We start from the raw sequence: 19,867 nt of genomic DNA, 5'->3' as shown, positions 1-19,867 counted from the left end.
GCAGCTCCGAGGCGCTCCGCTGCACGGGCAGGCTCAGCCCAGCCCGGCTCAGCCCAGCCCGGCCCGGCTCGGCTCGGCTCGGCTCGGCTCGGCTCGGTGCGGGACCGCGGCACCTGCGGCGGCGCGGAGCATCCCTCGGCCTCCCTCCCCCGCAGCGGCCAATCCGCGCCGGCGGAACCTCCGCGCTCCGCCCCGGCGGCGGGGGCGCCGCTCAGCCCCAGCCCCACGCTCAGCCCCGCGCTCATCCCCATCCCCACGCTCATCCTCATCCCCGCGTCCATCCTTGCTCCCATCCCTGCTCCCATCCCCGCGTCCATCCCCGCGCTCAGCCCCAGCCCCACGCTCAGCCCTATCCCCACGCTCAGTCCTATCCCCACGCTCAGTCCTATCCCCACGCTCATCCCCGCGTCCATCCTCGCTGCCATCCCCGCTCCCATCCCCGCGCTCAGCCCCGCTCCCATCCCCGCTCCCGGTGCCCGGGCAGCCCCGGCCGCGCCGCCCCCGCGCAGGCGGCACGGGAAGGGGCAGGATGGCAGGATGCTGCGCTCCTCACGCATCACCTTGCGGCTGCCCCCAGCCGTCTCCCGGCGCACCGGGCAGCCCCTGGGCAGCGCTGGGTTCCTCCCGCCCCGCGCGGCTGTGGCAGCCCTGCCAGCTTTGTGATGGACGCCAAAAGGGGCTCACTTTGCTCCAGCTGCCGGCTGCACTGGAATAGGAAATAATTTTTCCAGATCTGAGCTGGTCACTAGGCTGGTAGCAGCACTTCTGCATCAGTTGTCACCTTGCTTTTTTGGAAATGTTACCACATGCGCTGCATCCAGAACAGCACCCTGGGGACGCTGCCACTGCCCCGTGAGCCACAGGTGCACTGAGGGCATAGAAACCCCTTCTAGAAGGCCTTTGCTGGGCCTTCCACCTACTGCCATCAGCGGATGGCAAAAGCAGAGCAGAAATGCCTGCTGGGGCAGCAGGGCAGGGGTGCTGCTCCCAGTGCAGCTCTATTACTCTTACACCAGTCCTTCACCACTTGCAAAGAAGTGCAGGACTGGAAGAAGTTCAGAAGAGCCATCCAGATAAATTGATGGGGAGAGAGAGAAAAACCATTACAAACCCTCACATCTTACCATTTAGAACCTGAACCACGCCTCTTAATGCTCAAAGGTTGTAAAAAACACTAGGGTGGGTGAAAAACTATTTTAAAGAAATGGTACATAAATATGTAGAATGATACATAAATATGTAGAAGAGCAATGAACTGTGCACTGTGTACACAAGCAGGAGGGGGCCACAAGATGAGCCACAAGATGTGGTGGTGCAACACCTCAGTTCAGGTTCCAAGGTCAGTAACATGGCCCTGGGCAGGAGCAGGGCTGTGGGAGGAGGAAGTGCATGATGGCTGGTCAGATAAATGCCCCTGCCCACTCCCTGTTCCTTCAGCTCTTTAAACTGCAGTACAAAATTACTTCTGCACTTCACCTCTGCACACAGAGGTGCTCCTGCAGGGCTTGCTCCCAAGCAGCCAAGTGAAATGGTTGCTTCTGGGTGAAGGGGAGGGGGCAGAAGACACCCCATAATCAGGATTGGTGCCCCCAAGTGCCATGCTCCCCACTGCACAGTGCAGCACCTGTGCTCTCCAGCACTGCCTGCACGTCACTGTCTCTAGGCCGCTCACATCACCTCAATCACAGGGTGGCTTAATGCCACAGGGTGCTGGAGTGGCTCAGACACTGAGATTTCCCTGCTGCAGGCTCAGGACAGTCATGATGTCCCTGTGCTCCCCAAGCACAGCACAGCAGTGCTGCTGGGCCCTCAGGAACAGCTCCACAGCTGGGGCTCACCCTGCTGCTGGCTCACCCCGCCGCTTCCCTGGGCTCTCTCTGGACACTGAGCAGCCCCAGGGGCACTGTGGCACTGACCAAAGACGTGCACCAAGATGAAGCCAATGGCTGCACACCAGACAGTGTTTCCACTGCAGAGCTCAGTGCCACAGGACACTGCAGAGCCCAGGAGCTCCCCAGGGCAGGGCAGGGCAGTGTGGGATGCCTGCATGCAAAGCAAGCTTGTTCTGAACTAATCAATGAAAAACTGTGTTTGAGTGCATGCCAGGAAAGTGTGCAGTGCTGGTTTGAAGAGAGAACTTTACACTTCAGGTTTTAAGAAATTAGGATTATCTCCACATCTTCCACCTAATTCTCACACCATAGAGCCAGCAGGGAGGGAGGGACTGGGGCCATCCTTGTGCCATCAGATGGGAATGGCAGGAGGGACTGGGGCCAGACTGAAGCTGAGATAGAGGGTTGCTGCACCAAAGTAGAGCAAAAAGCCTTGTAAAAAAGGCCAGGTGGCCATTGTCTCCCCCATGGGAACAAAAGGACACGAATGCCTTGCTGGCTCTCCACCCATTGGCACCTCTGAGATAACTTCATCAGTGAGATGTGCTCAGTACCTGGGCATGGCTAATTACTGCTCCACCCCACTGCAAACCTCCTTCCCATTGTGGCTCCCGCACGGCACAGCATGGTCAGGTTCCAGGGACCCTGCAGCGGCCACCAGTGAGGCATCTCCACTGCCATGGCCTTCCCTGAGCCGTCTTTGGGCCAAGCTCAGGCAGGAACCCCAGTCTGCAAGAGGCTGATGGGTGTGAGGAGAGCACCAGGGAACTGCACAAGCAGAATTTGTCACCCCAGCCGCTCACAGCTGGCCTGCCCCAGACACATCCCCTGTCACTGTCCTGGGATGGGGCAGGCAAGGACACAGGTATTCACTCAGGGGGGAAGTGCAGAAGCAAAGGACAAGAGCTGTTAGAGAAATATGCTTTAATAAGGAGCTGGGTGAACAATAAAGAGAAGCATTTAATTTGATTTTTTTCCCTCCCATTTTTTTTCCTTTTTTTTTTTTTTTTTTGGTGCATCCTCCACAAGGAAGGTGTCAGGTCCTCCCTAAGCTCTGCAGCCTTCACAGCCATCCATGCACACACGGGAAGCACCCTCAGTGCCAGCCCTGGAGGGCCAGAATTACAGCCTCCACCCCACACCACTTCCCCCACTTCTCTTATCTCTTAGTGCCTCATTGCCAGTTGCAAACAGAGGGGTTTTGTGCCTCAGCTGCCACAGCTCTTTAGAGTCCTTCCTGACCTTCTTGCATTTCCCCATCCCAAACCCCACATTTCCCATTTTAGCTGCCAGGAGAGTTGTTTCATTCCTGTGCATTTGTAATGAACTGCATGTGCCACCTGCTAACCTCAATTAAAAGGGAAAAAAGCAATCCATGGTTGCTGCTGCCTGCTTGCAACGTTCCCTGATGCTGCACAGGATCTGGGATACCTAATCAAGCTCAAGAGGAGGCCAGGGCTGGTTGGCCAGGGGCATCCACACTCTGTATTTCTCCAGCCTGTTTTAGTGAGTGGCGGCATTTTGGGAACTGGAGGTGGCTCTGCTGGGAGAACAAGTGAAGTGGGCACCTGCACTGGGGGCCAGGCCTGTGGCTGGCAGGGCAGGCACAGTGCCCAGCCCTTGAGGCAGCTGTGGGCATCTTGCTGCAGTAATGTGAGCTTTGAGCAGGCCTAGAGGAGATGGGAGCTGATTTCCAGGCAGGTGCCTGCATGGAGGGAAGTGATTCAAGAGCTCTCTCATTCTCTACCCTCTTCCTCCCGGTATTCTCCCTGTCTTGTTTAAATTCTGCTTTGGCAGCTGCTCTTTTTACAGGTGCTAATTTCAGCAAAGTGCCAAGAAATCCCCGGAGATGATGCTATTTACAAGGCACAGAGATGGCACAGAGATGGCACAGAGATGGCACAAAGATGGCACAGAGCTAGGTTTGGTCTGGTGTCACCGCATTTCAGCCCCTGCTGCCGCTGCCTTCCTCTCGCATCAAGTCCTGTGGGAAGAGGAAGGCAAGTGTGAGGGTTTGCTGTACCTACAGCCCTGCCAGGATGGGGGATGTTGGCTGTACCTACAGCCCTGCCTGGAGCAGGGGATGTTGGCTGTACCTACACCCTGCCAGGATGGGGGATGTTGGCTGTACCTACACCCTGTCAGGAGCAGGGGATGTTGGCTGTACCTACAGCCCTGTCAGGAGCAGGGGATGTTGGCTGTACCTACAGCCCTGTCAGGATGGGGGATGTTGGCTGTACCTACAGCCCTGCCAGGATGGGGGATGTTGGCTGTACCTACAGCCCTGCCTGGATGGGGGATGTTGGCTGTACCTACAGCCCTGCCTGGAGCAGGGGGATGTTGGCTGTACCTACACCCTGCCAGGATGGGGGATGTTGGCTGTACCTACAGCCCTGCCTGGATGGGGGATGTTGGCTGTACCTACAGCCCAGCCAGGATCAGGGGATGTTGGCTGTACCTACAGCCCTGCCTGGATGGGGGATGCTGGCTGTACCTACAGCCCTGTCAGGAGCAGGGGGTGGGAGGATGGAGCAGGCTGAAGGCAGCCAGTTCCTTGCAGAAACAGCAGCCACGTGAGGGCTTGACTGTCACCCAACAGGAGCCGGGTCCTGCCAGGGGAACCAAAGCCTCAGGTTTGCTCTGAGCCTGGCTGCAGACAGAGAGGCTTTAGGGATGCTCAGGAGCAAGGGGAGGACAGTTTTGCATGGGGGAGGTGCCTTTCTCCATCACAATCACCTGCAAAAAGACACCCAACACATGCAGCTCAGGGAAATGTGTCTGTGTGGGCAGGCTAGGAGGAGATGAGCAGCAAAGAGAGGGACCAGCTGAACTTGGCTCAGTCTGACAGTCAGTTCCTCAACACTAACACAGACCCCAGCCAGCAGGAATTTGCCATTTGCTGGGCCTGGGGCTTCTCAATTGGAACTTGAAGAGGTGATCTGCAGGGCTGGGTGCACCACAGCTGCTGTGGGCAAACAGGGCTGCAGGCTCCTGTGAGCACTGGAGGCTCTGTGCACTCACAGCTGGGTGGGAAGGGGCAGCACAAGAAACATCTCACTCCATGGCTGCTCCTTCCTGCCACCAGCAGCAATTCACACTGGAAAGGTGCAGCTGGGATAATAATCACCAGCCATACCAAGGGACCAAGAGCTCTCAGCACTCTCAGGGCAGATGCCCAACAAATTATTCTCCTCCAGGGCAAACCCATTTTTATTCTATTAATGATCCCTGATACGTTGCCCAGTTGCTGCACCCTTGCTTGTGGCAGCAATGGCACAGGAGTCTTTAATAGGCACCATTGGCTGGTTTCTGCAAACTCACATCATGGACAACTAAACATCTTCCATGGTGTTCTGGGGAGGGGAGAGGAGTGATGGAGACCTGAGCAGGTCCTTCCAGCAGGGCTCAGGCTCCCTGCCTGTAAAGGAGAGCCTGGAGGCGTTATTTAATAACATCCAAATGCATCAGGCTGTATGGGATTCCTGACAGCCTCACAATGCCCACAGCTGCTCTCCCCATCCCTGGCAGGGATGCTGCTGCCCTGGGCTGGGGCACTGGAGGCACGGGCTGGCTGTGGCTGCCTTGATGCATTTTCCTCCGCAGCAGGGGGAGCCTTGCTGCTGCAGGGCTCGGCAATTACAGCGCTGGGTCAATTACCCACAGCCCGTGGTGTGTGTGCCTCATTTCCTCCAGAAATGACAGAGCAGAGGGAAGGTTGGACACTGTGACCACGGCACCACTTCACCACTCCACACCAGGGTCACAGCAAGGTGTTTTGAAGTCTCACTGTCTTTTAGAGAATTGGTTGCTATTTTTTTGGGTACTGTACCACATAGGCTTGTGCCTAGTGTGACATCACCAGAAATCCTGTTTCCCTGCATCCTTCACCAGTCCCAAGCTGTCCCTGGGTCTGGTCACATACATCAGCCTTAGCGGGAGCCAAACACACCCTGCCCGGGCTGTGCAGATCTCCTGGCTGCCTCTGCCCGAGCTGAAATGACCTTGGGGCCACAGAGCCCCACGGCTGACTCTCAAGGCTCCTCACCAGCCCATCCCTGCAGGAACAGGCTCTCTCCTGGAGTGGGTCAACACTTGGCTCGGACAGGGAGGAAAGGGCTCAGCAGATCCGCCCAGACCAGGCATCACAAACCTGCCCAGAGGGACCTTTCCCATCCAGGGCTCAGCGATGTCCCTTCCTCGATTATTCCCACCCTGCCTGTGGAACAATTAGGGGAACTCGGTGGGGAACACGCATTCCCCCTTTCCCCATGCCAGCCCTGCTCCAATCTGCCCCTTCCAGATGGAGCAAAGCCCATTCCGCACCTCCCACCGCCCACGGCCAGTGACTCACAGGGATGCTGCTGCCTCATGCGGGCAGTGCTGCCCCAGAACACACTTCCCGCCGGGGAAACCTGCCCAGCCGCGGGTGACAAACCGGTGCCGGTGTCCCCTGGAGCCACGGGTGCCCGCGGTGCACGGGAGGAGCGCGCCTGGCCGGCCCGGCGTTGCCCCTTTAAGGGAGGAGGAGCCGCTGGCAAATTTGTGAATGGCTGTCCCCGCCCCCAACGCGCGCGCCGCCCGCCCGGCCAATCAGCGCGCGTGCCGCAGGCTCGCGGCCCGCGCACGGGGCCCTCTTAAAGGCGCAGCGCCGCCACCCGCCCGTCCCCACACGGAGCCCCGAGGTGACCTTCAGAGCGGGATGAGGAGCCGCTGCTGAGGAGCCGCTGCTGAGGGCAGGCACAGCCCTGCCTTCCTCACGAGCGACACGCCAGCAACACAAGCCCTGTAGGGTGGCGGTGCTGAGGGTGATGTGCCAGCTCCCCTCAGCCTGAGTGCAGGGCTTGGGCAGGGACGGTCAGGCCGCAGGGTCCGGACACCCACAGTGCCAGAGCACACGGCGGGGCTGAGCTCCCCCCAGGGCCATGGTGTGAGGGAGAGCAGGCGGCTGGGAGAGTGTTTCAGCACCCCACTCCTGTTCTAGGCCAGATCAGGAAGGCAGGAGCGCTCCCACAGCAGCGCAGCACTAAAGCTTACGAAATCTTCCTGCAGAAACACCCCACGAGACTCAGCTGTGCAAAACCTACCCCTGCACAGAGGAGAAACAGCTGCGCAGCCTGTGCCAAGGGGAGGGAATGAACAGCGGGATTGCAATAAACCCAGCTCCAGGTCTCCCCCTCCTTGCTCTCCACTGCTCCTCCCTCAGTCTGCTCTAGGCCAGGCTGTGAAATGATCTGGTCTAAAAATACCCCTTCAAGGGGGGCCAGCCTGGCAGGACACTGCCGTGTTTCCTGCACACGTGCAGGTGGGGAGCTGGTGCTGAGGCTGGGCAAGCAGTGCTGGCCAGGCAGGATGGTGTCCATGCCAGCGCTCTGGGCACAGACTGGTGTACCTGAGCAGTGCCAGCCCCTACAGCTATCCAGGCCACAGGCTGCAGGAGGCTTTGCCTCAGCCTCAATATTTGGAATAATTTTTAGGTGCAATGGCAGCGAGACTCCTACAAGGTGCTTTGTGCCTGCAGGGCTTGCGCAGGTGCTGCCCTGGGGTGAATCTTTGCTTCCTGCAACAGGGCAGGGACTGGTTTGAAATGCAGCCACTGCTGCAGCCACGCACGATTTAACCCTCCCTGAGCAAGGCAAGAGGAGGCAGCACACAGCACAGAGCACCTTTCCAAGGGCTCATGCTTGGATTCACAAGAGGGATGATTTCCAAACCCACGCTCATTTACTGTCCTCCCCCTGCACTTCCCCCAGCTCCTACCAATGCTGAGGATAATACATCTCTCAGCGTAGCTTGATACTGATCCTCCAAATCCTAAAGACCATAAACCTTCATGAGCAGTTATCGTGGCTGCTTTATTTATAACAGTGCCAGCACTGCCTCTGCCACCAGAATCCTGATCTCTGTCCAGCCTGATGCCATTAAGATTCAGTGACGTTCCCCCAGCTCCAGCACTCCAGATAGAAAGCAGCTGGCCTGCCAGGCTCTGCCTTCAAGCTTGGTTTGTTTCTATAAAAATGGCGAGGAGAGCTCGTTTGTTTCACAGAAAGGCACCTGGGGGATTTGTCCTCACCCTCCTGAGGTGCTGGGGTGGAGGAGAGGGTGGCACATCCCAAGCTTTGGCTCCACGTTCCCTGAGCCCTGGTGGGTCTGTGCTGCAGGAGACAGGCTCCAGCTCTTTGCTTTGCTTGCAGCAGGAATATGGCCAATCAATCACCTGAGGAGGCAGAGCAGGGAAGGAGGAACCTGGTGCTGCTGTGTGGACCCTGCATCAGCACATTTGGGAAACTTGATGAGCAGAGCAGAGACCCAGCAGAGGCAGTGCAGGAGCTCACAGCTCCTGGCCAAGACTCCGATGGGGCTGGCCCCTGATCAGTCCCCATGCTGCTGGAGATGCCTGTGAATGGTCTTGGTTCTTGATTTCAGAGCTGCACATGGAACTCCTGAGTGTGGATCTCATCAGTGTGCAGGTTCTCCAGCAGCTGTGCTCCCCTGGGGACAGACAGACACAGACACTACATGGAGGCAAAGCTGAAGCTCTGATCTGGAGGCAGGATGGATGGACGGACTCCAAGCCTGTGTGGATGGCTCTGGAGCATGGCTCTCTGTGGGACACTCCCCAGAGCCTCCCCTTCACTGCTCCCTTTCTGCCATTGCATGGGGAGAGCTGCATGCACTCACGCCATCCAAATACCTTCAAAACAGTGACAATGACTTGGGTGAATGGAGACACCACATCCAGCAAGATTTTCCTATGCTGCACAGCCAGAAACACCTTGTGTCTGCAAGGATCTTCCTTTTGCTGCTGGTTTTAGACAAGAAGTCCCCAAGTAGAGTAGGAATAGGTGACCATGCATGAGATTTTGGTTTGACAGCCTGGTGGCTCTACTGACTTCTTCCTCCTTTGCTGAAGATGGATGTTGAGCTGGGAGAACTGAAGTCAAAGGATGTCCATCTCTCCAGCAGGAACAGCAAGAGCCTCTAGTAAAGCTGAGGCCATTCAACCCCAAAATGTCCACTGAAGTGACAGCTCCTACTGACACAACCCTTGCTGACCCCCTCTTTGAGCAGCAGCCTCCCTGGGACACAGCTGCCCAGCTGGGTGTCCCGCTGTTCAGTGTGTGTGTGTTACTACAGACACACACCCTCTGCAGTTCAGCACTTTGCCTTCTGAGCCTGCAGCTGCAGTGTCAAAACACAAAATCACCGGAGAGCATCTGAATGCCCTGAAGCAACCTCTGGGCACAAAGTGGCTCAAGTGACACTGGGCAGCAGCCTCTGGGCTGGGGGGTTGCTGCTTTTCTTCTCTGCTTCTCCTAAAATGAACACGCTCTCCCTTTTGCATGGGGATGCAATGGGGAGGGGAGAGTTCCTCCAGGAGCTGGTTGTTTCTGTGGTCCCATTGCTCCAGAATTAGTCATTTCCTGGGATTTTGGGGTTGCAGAGCTGATGCTGATGGGCTCAGGTCGAGATAAAGCAGTGGCCTGGTGAAGTCTGGCCTGCAGCAATGGCTTCAGCTGCCTGCCCAGTCAGCCCACAGGGAGGACATGGGCTGGTGGGGACAGCAGGGCACATGCAACCGAGCAGCCTGACAGGGGCTTCTTGCTGGGGCTGCATTCACTGTCAGACGTTCGCCCACACCAGAGATCTGCTTCATTTCCCTGACGCTCCTCGCAACAGCAAACAGCTCCGTGGTGCTTCCCCTCTCCTGCATCTCACACAGAAAATGGAGAGCGGTGAGAATGCAGCCAAGGCAGGGAGCGGGGAGCTCACAGCCGGCATCTCCAGCATCTGCCACACGCCCATCGCATCCTGACCCTGCGCTCCCGCCCGGCAAAGGTGCAGGCACGGGAACGCCCTTTCGGCCCGGCCAAAGGCACACTGGGAAAGAGGAAAAAACACTTGAGAAAAGGACGGAGAGGCAGGCAGCCAGTCGCCACGCCGGCGGCACAGCTCGCCTTTCTCTGCCAAATGCCCCAGGGAGCTCCATGGATCTGTGTGGCACTCGAGCCGTGGGTTAGGGACACACGGATGCATCTTGTGCAGCAGAGAGGGCTCTGACATCCTGACAGGGCGTTCCTGCCGGAGCCGTGCCCTCCCTGGGACACAGGGACGGGACCGGGGCATCTCTGGCCTCAGCCCCGCCGGGCTGGAGCGCGGACCGGCCCTGTCAGGCTCAGAGGCACCGCACACCCCGCACACAGCCGGGGCAGCAGTGACCCCTGCCAGCGAGCTCTCCTGCTCACCGGGGATGGCGGGGCACGCATGGAATGCCTGTCCTCTGAGGCAGCTCCTCGCACTCTCCATCATATCAGGACCTGCTGTTGCTCCGTGTCAGCTGTCAGCCGAGGCAGGGCAGAGCTGTGAGCTGAGGAACGCCTCGGCGGGCGGGAGGGATGCTCGGGCGGGCGGGAGGGATGCTCGGGGTAGGGAGGGATGCTCGGGGCCGGGAGGGATGCTCGGGCAGGCGGGAGGGATGCTCGGAGGCGGGAGGGATGCTCGGGCGGGCGAGAGGGATGCTCGGGCGGGAGGGAGAGATGCTCGGGGCCGGGAGGGATGCTCGGGGGAGGGAGGGATGCTCGGAGGCGGGAGGGATGCTCGGGCAGGCGGGAGGGATGCTCGGGCGGGAGGGAGAGATGCTCGGGGCCGGGAGGGATGCTCGGAGGCGGGAGGGATGCTCAGGGCCGGGAGGGATGCTCGGAGGGGGGAGGATGCTCAGGGGCGGGAGGGATGCTCGGGCGGGCGGGAGGGATGCTCGGGCGGGCGGGAGGGATGCTCGGAGGCGGGAGGGATGCTCGGGCGGGCGAGAGGGATGCTCGGGCGGGCGGGAGGGATGCTCGGGCGGGCGGGAGGGATGCTCAGGGCCGGGAGGGATGCTCGGGCGGGCGAGAGGGATGCTCGGGCGGGCGGGAGGGATGCTCGGAGGGGGGAGGATGCTCAGGGGCGGGAGGGATGCTCGGGGGCGGGCGGGAGGGATGCTCGGAGGCGGGAGGGATGCTCGGGCGGGCGGGAGGGATGCTCGGAGGCGGGAGGGATGCTCGGGCGGGCGGGAGGGATGCTCGGGCGGGCGGGAGGGATGCTCAGAGGCGGGAGGGATGCTCGGGCGGGCGGGAGGGATGCTCGGGCGGGCGGGAGGGATGCTCAGGGGAGGGAGGGATGCTCGGAGGCGGGAGGGATGCTCGGGATAGGGAGGGATGCTTGGAGGCGGGAGGGATGCTCGGGGTAGGGAGGGATGCTCGGGGGAGGGAGGGATGCTCGGGGGCAGGAGGGAGGGATGCTCGGGCGGGCGGGAGGGATGCTCGGGCGGGCGGGAGGGATGCTCAGGGCCGGGAGGGATGCTCGGAGGCGGGAGGGATGCTCAGGGCCGGGAGGGATGCTCGGGATAGGGAGGGATGCTCGGGGTAGGGAGGGATGCTCAGGGCCGGGAGGGATGCTCGGAGGCGGGAGGGATGCTCGGAGGCGGGAGGGATGCTCGGGGTAGGGAGGGATGCTCGGGGTAGGGAGGGATGCTCGGAGGCGGGAGGGATGCTCGGGCGGGCGGGAGGGATGCTCGGAGGCGGGAGGGATACTCGGGGGAGGGAGGGATGCTCGGAGGCGGGCGGGAGGGATGATCGGAGGCGGGAGGGATACTCGGGGGAGGGAGGGATGATCGGAGGCGGGAGGGATACTCGGGGGAGGGAGGGATGCTCGGAGGCGGGAGGGATGCTCGGGGGAGGGAGGGATGCTCGGAGGCGGAGGGGCGGCCCCGCACTGGCGGTGACAGGGATGGAGTCACAGCGGCTGCGGAGCCGCGCTGGGGAGCAGGAGAGGGTGGCAGGGGAAGAGCGGCGCTTCCTCGCAGGCGCAAAGCTCTGCTCATCAGCGGCATTGTTCCTCTTTCCTTTATCTTTACAGCTGGCTGCTCCCTGCACGGAGGATGAGAGCGGCGTTTGCGGAGGGCAGCAGCCTCGTCGGCAGCCTGGGAGCGCAGGCGAGTGACACCGGCACAGGAGCGTCCTCCCGAGTCTTCCCGCAGCACATGAGCCAGGCCTGAGCAGCCCTGCTGAGGCAACCACAGGGCTCGGGAAAAGGCTGAAATGAAGGGTTCAGCAGATAAAACCCCTCACGAGCCCCAGAACTCAGGAAAGGTTTTGCCTCTATTAGCCCCAACAGGGCTTTTCATCTGGCAAAGTCCCTTTGCTCTTGCCCCGTTGAGAGCTGAACATCCACTTTGCCACGGAGAGATGGTTTCAGCCCACCAAGCCTCAACAGGAAGCACATGTTGCTGCTGTATTTACCGGCACCTCTTCCTTTGTAGCAGCCATTTGCACGCTGCAGGGCTCTTCAGAGCACACCCATATCCTTGCCAGCAGGCAGAAATTTCCTGTTCCTGGAAGCATTTGTGTGGAGAGGCAATCTATTTGACATGCATCTTCCTGGCTGAAGCAGGTCATGGTAGCCTTTGCTCTGTTAACGTTGCTGTGGAGAGCTGTGGGCAGGGGAGAGGACAAAGCCAGGGCCACGGAAAACTTATTTACATTGCTGGATGCAGTAAGGGAACTGCACTCAGTTCAGGTAGGAAAAGCCACTTCATTGTGTTGCCTTTCATCAGTGGCAGGGTGTCCACTAGAGCTCTCATTCCTGGGCTGATGGCACCAGGGTGGCAGCAGGTGCTCCCCTCTGCCCTGGCATTAACTATCATCAACTTATAAAAGCTTCCCTGGTTCTTCCAAATGCACTTGGCCAGCTCAGGTATTTTTGTGAAACCTGCTTTGGAAATGCCTGTGGCATAAAAAGCACACACTGAAGGCTGGAAAGCAGCAAGTCCCCGTGGAGCAGGGCAGGAGCTGGGTGTGCAGGTGTTGTGCAGCCCTGGTGCTGTCCTGCACGCTGTTGCTGTTGAGAACTGACACGGGGTGTGATGCTGGCAGGAGCTGAGGTGTCCTCAGTGCCTTCATGCAGGAGTGAAGGAGGAGAAACAGGGCCTGTGCTGTGGTCCAGCAGCACAGCCTGCCCCAGTCTCCTGGGGAACTGCTGGAAATGCTTCCCTCTGTCAGGGCCAGGCCTGTGTTCAGCAGTGAAGGTGACATCCTGGGAAAGGCTCACCACTGTGATGAAGAACTCTGCATCCCAGCACAGGGGCTGCTGCAGAGGAGCTGCAGCTCTCCAGCACTGCTTGGCTCCAGTTTGCAGGAAAGCTGCTGGGTTTCTGCAGAAAGCCAAGTTTCAGGCAGGACTACAGGCATGGCAATACCTGGCACTGAACACTACCATCCTCACAGCTTTTCACCTCCAGCTCCCTGCTCTGCCTGCAGCCATGCTGTGAAATGACCATGCTCTGGGATGGAGGAGGTTGCAGATGAGAGCTCTGCCAGAGCACAGAGCTCCCAGAGTCCCAGTCTGCCCACCCATGTTCCTCCATTTCAGGGCAGTGACCCCCTGCTCAGGGCTGGCAGCTGCAGCCCCTGCAAAGGGGTGACCCCTAAAGCTCCAGCACCTGGCACCAAGGACTGGCCCCATGCTGCCATGGGCTAGGAAAGAAGGAGGCTGAAAAGAATGACAGGAATTATTTCAGGTCTGGAACAACCTGCTTCAACAGCGAGCGAGTGAAGAAGCCAATCTGTTTAGTTTATCTAAGGGAAAGTTAAGAGGGAACTTAGATGCATCTATAAATACCTACATGTTGGGAACATTCTGATTGCCAAGGTCCTTCATCCTAGCAAACAAAGGCAGCAAAATTTCCTTGCTGCTGGGAGCTAAACCAAGAGAAACACAGGCTAACAGTAAAATACAGATTTTTAATGTGAAGGATAAATAATCATCAGGCCAGCCAGGCCAGGGACAGAGCAGATTCCCCATTGTATGAAGGCTTACAATCAAAACTAGGTGTCTGCTGCTAAAGGAGACATTGCAACCCAGCCAGACATTTGGGGCTGGATGCAAGAGCTGCTGTACTTCCTGGCCTAGGACAGTTAGGAAAATCCCTTAAAATCACAACAGAATCTGTTCCCTCAGGCTCTCACCCCCTCATGGGTTTTGCCCTGTGATTCCCCTGTGGTGGTGTTTCCCACCCACTGGCAAATGGAAATCAGCAGCCAAGCTCATCTTCTTGTCATATCCAGAAAACCACTGTTACACCCTCCAAAAACTGCAAAAGATATGGTGAATGATTGAAAATGCAGAGAGAAACAAGAGAAAAGGAGAAATTAAACAGTAAGAGAAAAAAATGGGGTGTTACCCATTTTATTGCAGTCCAGAAAAAGAAGGGAAACATTTAAAAAAGGACAGAAGAGAGGCAGTGCAATTTTTGTATTTAAAATACTTTGGAAGAATACTTAGACTTAGCAAACAAGCATTATTTCAAACTTTGCCAAGAAAAACAACATTTTCATATAATTTTAAATCTGTGGTGAGCTCCATTCTTCCTGGCCACTTCATCCTTCCCAAAAGTGCATTTTGCCCTTCACTCATCCCTAAAACTCCCCTCAAATGCGTAGCCCAAAGGATTTTCTTGCACCAGGTGGAGGCTGAGCTTTACGATGCACATCCAAATAAATGGTGTTTCCAAGTAAATAAGACAGCAGAGAAAAGCTCCCGGGAAGCTGAGGAACGGACCTGCCATTTAAGAGCTCGGAGAAAAAAATATGGAAATCTGCAACATGGGAGCGTGCCAGCGCCGGGGGCGAGAGGGACGGGCCTGGGAGGATTTCCAGCTCCAGCAGCCTCGTTATTCCTGCGCCACATTCACCTGCCCTCCCAGCCCTCAGGGCTCACACCACTGCTAAGGCAAGGGGATGATTTCAGCGCTGTCCAGCCCCTGGCACAAGGGACAGCTCCATTTTCTGGTGAGAGCAACAGCAGCACAGCCAGGAGGACGCCCTGCCAGCCCCAGGGGAGGGACGGAGAGCGCGCGGCTCCGCGCCGGGCCCTCAGTGCCAGGCAGGGCGGGAGGCGGCGTGGGGCGCACGGAGGCTCACCTGGGGCAGGGTGCTGTGAGAGCTGAGCACCAGGCTGCACACACTGGCTGGAGCCTCTGTCCGCCGCGCTGTCACCCTGACCAGCCGTGGCGCCGTCCCCTCAGCGCTGTCCCCCGCGGCGAGCCTCTGCTCACGGTCCCAGGAGCAGCCCTGAAACGAGACAAAGCGGGGGCACACGTGGGTAGGGCAGGGCAGCTGCCTCCAGGCTCTGCTCTGCTGCTGGAAGGGCCAAAAGGAGCTTTTCCCCATGGTGCCTTTGATGGGCATCCCCCATCTCATGTCAGCCTGCCTGGCACTGGCCCCAAGGCCAGCAGGGTCACTGCAGGCAACGATTTGCTGGCCCCAGACTCTGGGACTGTGCCATTGCTGGGTTGCATTTAATGTTTCAGCCACACAGGACATATCAAACACATTTTTTTAGGGAAAGAAGGAGGGATTGGATGGTGTCAGTGCCAGGAAGCCCAGCAACTGGATGCTTTTTTCATTCCCCTCACAGACAGGGCACAGTGGAAGGAGCAGGGCACTGCTCACACCAGCTGTGCAAGGCCCACAGTTGCTTCCCTGCTTGTTTCCACATTGATTTTTCAATGCCCTTGTTCAATCTTGGGAATTCATAAACGGGCCTGGCCACAGAGACTGATGGCTATTGCCAGCAGAGTTCACTGTTGGGTGGATCAAGGCTGCAGGACACCCAAAATAACCAAAGCAGGATCCCACTGCTTATGGCATAACAGCACTAAAAATTAGTCCTTAAGCACATCCTAGAGTTGCAGGTTTCACTTTAACTAGAGGGACTGGCAATGTGAAGGGGGTCAAGAAATAATGGGACTAAAGTGGCTCCTGAGTCAGAGGAACTCAAATATCTCCTGCAGTGATTGTGGGCTGTTTTGTCCTCCTTGTTCTTGATGCCCAAACTCCTTTAAAGTGTTCTTCCTTAGATGATATCATTCAGCTCCATCTTCCCTGTGTGACACTTAAATTTGGAGTACCCCAGGTATATGATGGGAAGCCAGTTCAATCTCTGAGGCAGAAAATGGTGTTTATCTGATAAGGTTATTTCACTGAAAGGAGGAATCCCTGAATTTTGGCATTTCTGCACAAATGTTTCCCTAGATTAGGGAGATCAGTGAGTGGGGGATGGAGGCAGTAAGTGAGGGATGGAAAGAAGGCTGCAAAGACATGAGGCAATTTTATTTACTTTGGTGCCTTTGAGATAACTGAGACCCTACTGCTCAATTCCTGCCTCTCCACCTGGTGCTGTATCTTTTAGAATGCTGTTGAAAATTGAGGAGAATGCAAATAAGAGAGACACAAGTTACCTGAGAGCTGGGAAAAAATCCTGAAAAGGGAAACTTCAAAGACTCAACCTACTTCACTTATCAAAAGTGGCTGGATCAGAGAGCTGAAACGCCTCCATGGGAGACAGTGTCAGACAGGAGCAAATAATCCAGCTGCAACTGCAGAGCAGGAGCCAGAGCTGGAGCTGTTCACATTATGAGTAATTCAATTAACACTTGTGAACCAGAGAGGTTGCCTCATTAATGAGACAAGCTATCACAGAGAATGTGGGAACAGCCTGGATGTGAGCTGGGAAGGGGGTGGTGGCCAGCAGCCCCTGTGCCCCTTGAGTCCCTCTCAGCACAGGAGTGTGCAGGGTCTGGCCCTGCAGCACCTCGAGGGTGGCTCTTACCTCAGGCAGGGTTTGGGGCTCTCTGGGTGTGACTGTGGAGCTGGGCTCGCTGTCCCCAAGCTGTTCCCTGGCTGTGCCATGACGCGAATCCAGGCTCGGAGACTGCTCGGGTGCAGAGCGCAGCGTGAAATCGTAGAATTCATGGATATCTGCAAAACAGCAGGAGGAACAGCCTCAGGACCAGGGCCAGCCTGATGCCTCACAGCAGCCTCTGTGGGGCGCAGCACCTGTGACCTCCACTCTGCCCCCAAGCTCTGAGCCCTCTGGGAGAGGCTGGCACCCTGGGAGAGGGCTCTGCTGGCCCCCTGTGCTTGCTGTGCTGCCCACCACTCCCCCTGTGCAAGGCAGGAGGTGTAGTGGGGTGCCTGGCTCACTGTGCGGTGCCCATGGCTCTGGAAGGCATGGGAATGTCCATGGAGCAGTCCACAGGGACTAAGAGCAAACCCTGCTCAGCAGCATCAATCCAACACCCAGCCCATCCTGCTCTCCCTCCTCCAGGCTGTGCCAGCCCCAGGCATGGTCCCTGTCCCTGCTGCTCTGACAAGCCTCCTGCACCAGGCAGTCCCTGCCTGCCCTGACACTGATGGGCTATTCCCTCCCCATCACAGTCCCCCACCACCCTGTGGAGGGGCTCCCTTCCCAGAGGACAGGCAGAGAAGCCACAGGGCACTCAGTGTACAAGCCCTAAAGTCGATGAGTTAACCCCTCTGTTAACCCCAGCTCCCTCCCTGGTATCTCCCCTCTTCCCCCTGCACACTGCCACAACAGGTATGGCACCCTCATTCTGGGCTCCAAGGACCTGAGGCTGCTGTTGTAAACCACAGTGGCTCTAGAGAGAGGCAGGAAAATGGGGTAAGCCAGCCCTCACTGCTCCAGAGATACTTATGGGGTGAGACTGGGACCTGAGAGCAGGTAAAGCTCCAGAGGTGGGAGCCCAGCCCCTCTCCTAGCCCAGCCAGGATGATTTCACCCTCTCCAGGTCACACACAGAGGATTGCAGGGAGCAGAAGGGCTGCAGTGGGCTCTGCTCCTCCCTAGGGAAGCTCCCACTGCTGCACACTCAGGCACTGCTGGCCCCTGGCAGCCCCCAGTTATCCCCAGAGCCAGCACCTCCACAGTGGTCAACATTTCCACTGCAGAAGTGTTTAATTTCAAAAAGGAAACTACATCAAAAGTGAGAACCTGTTTTTATGAAGAAACTGAAAGGGGTAACAAAAACTTGTGGAAGGCTCTGAGCCTATTTAGAGAGACCCACTGGGACACCAGAACAGACTTGGAGTGTCTGGCTGGAAGATACTGTAAAGGCAAAAGGGAGGAAAGCAAGGCTTGACTGCAGAGGACAAGAGGCTATTGAAAATGAGAAGACATTCATCTAAACTGCTGAAGCTGCATCTAAATGAGAAAACCAGAATGGATGGTAAATGCTGTCAGGTTAAAGGTAAAGCTCCAAGAGGTCAGCCAAAAGAGTTTGGTAAACGCCTTCCAAAAGCCATAAAAAAAGTCATAAATCCCTTCAAGCACCTGGGAAACAGGAAGCCTGGCAGAGCCTGCAGGGCCAAAAAGTCAAGGCAGCATAAATGAGCACTTGAAGCAGGAAAAGACACAGCAGGAACCTGAGATTATTTTCTGTACCTGCATCTGCTGTGGAGGAAGCTGGAGAGCCTCACTTCTGTGAGTGACTCCAGGGGCAGGCTGTGGCTCTGAGCTTGAGGGGGATGTGGCCACTGCCATGGCACTCCCTGGGAGCTCAGGAATGAAGCACCTGCACTTGCCCTCCAGCCTGTGATTTCTCACCTGAAACTTTGCCACAGCCTGGCACCACGAGTTATTAAACACCCACATCACAAAGATTTCAACAGGAAATCTGGTGAGCACTGGCAGTGCAAGCAGGGACACGCTGGCCACTGCCTGAGGCTGGTCCCTGGCTGCAGCAGGATGCTCTCCCTAAGCAGGGACACCTAATGTATTTATATTTATGCAGCTGCAAATTTGTCTCACAGGTTCATCAGTGAAGGCCTGAGAGAGGAGGGTCTGCTGAGCAGGGATAAGATCAAGTGACGAGGGTCTGCTGTTCTCAGTGCTGAAAAATACAGCTTGACCAAACTCTAAGACCCAACCATGAGGACAGGCAAGACATGGAGCTGGGAGCAGCCAGAATGTGCACTCTGATATGGAAGTGAGAGTCAGGAGTGGTGAGAAGAAGAAATGAAAGAGCTGCTCGCACCTTTTTCAGCACAAAGCATACTTTGCTGACTAATAATCTAAAAAATGCACATGACTGACAGTCAATCACTTTATGCTATAAAAGGCCAGTCACACTTTTGCACAGTGAGAGCTTCCATCATGCCTCCCTGAGGTGTGTGAAGATCCTTCCCTTGGGTGGGGACACCCCTCAAGGTCACTCCTCGAGGCTGAGTCAGAGATTTGCCCTTGGTCATTGGTGTGGGTGAGTGACATCAATCTCTACTTAGTAGTTGTTTAGCTTGCTTAAATATAATTGCTTTAATATTGCTTCAAAACAGTGCATTACAGTACTAGTTATAGCTATTCATATTGTTTAGTAAATAATTCTGATTAAGTTCTTTTTTTCTCTAATCTTTATCATTATAGTAATAAATTTAAACAAATAAGTTGATATATTTATTTAAATACATTAGGATTATCATCCTTAATCCTGTGGGACAAAGTTGGATAAAGGTTCAATTACACCTGTATAATCCTTTAGACATACATCATTGACAAAGTCTGGGGCTAAATTGGATCCAGCTGCACCCAGGCTCCTCTCTGAGGATGAGTTTAGAAAGGAAGGGTGTCCTTTCTTCACCTCATGACTCAACAGGAGGGCTTTATAATAAACTTTGTCTGGAGCTCCCACTCTGCAGAGCAGAGCAGGGCTGCACGCACAGGCACAACTCCCCATCCTCTCTCCCAGTGTTTAACCATGTGCCCAAGCACTGCAGCAGCACATCCCCGATGCAGATGGGACAAGAGCAGCTTCAACCCCATCTTGCAGCTCCCAGGGGCTGCCAGTTCTGTGAGCTCCCAGCTGTCGAGGCAAAGCTGATATAAATCTCAGCTGCAGGCAGAGCAGCTGGGTGCCCAAGGGCAGCCCAGCCAGGCTCTGTGGCTGCCCTAGTGCAGGGAGCACTGTGCCACTGCCTGCCATCAGTGCCACTGCCTGGCATCAGTGCCACTGCCTGCCATCAGTGCCACTTTTGGAGCTGCTGTTTTGTGCTGCCAGGCTCTGTCCTGTGCCCTGGGAGACAGCTGGCAACGATGGGAGGAGTGGGAGTCCCCAGATGTACCCACCACACCTGGGGCACCCCTTCTAC

The 19,867-nt window shown here is 56.8% G+C and overlaps 1 protein-coding gene across 4 annotated transcripts in view; it reads right to left on the bottom strand.

The window, feature by feature from the left end:
- DLG3 (discs large MAGUK scaffold protein 3) overlaps positions 1-19,867 on the bottom strand; it is an 80,402-nt gene that overhangs the window by 53,895 nt on the left and 6,640 nt on the right. For all 4 annotated transcript variants that reach the window (XM_058032859.1, XM_058032851.1, XM_058032852.1 and 1 more), the window contains 2 exons: positions 16,536-16,684; positions 14,846-14,995 (listed from right to left, as the gene is read on the bottom strand). In XM_058032859.1, coding sequence (XP_057888842.1) covers positions 14,846-14,995; positions 16,536-16,684 — 299 coding nt within the window. The remainder of the gene's footprint in view (positions 1-14,845; positions 14,996-16,535; positions 16,685-19,867) is intronic.

This window comes from Melospiza georgiana, chromosome 12 (assembly GCF_028018845.1).
Source record: "Melospiza georgiana isolate bMelGeo1 chromosome 12, bMelGeo1.pri, whole genome shotgun sequence".
Classification (NCBI taxonomy): Eukaryota; Metazoa; Chordata; class Aves; order Passeriformes; family Passerellidae; genus Melospiza; species Melospiza georgiana.
The sequence above is the reverse complement of the archived record's forward strand: the minus strand, read 5'-3'. Positions and strand labels throughout refer to the sequence as shown.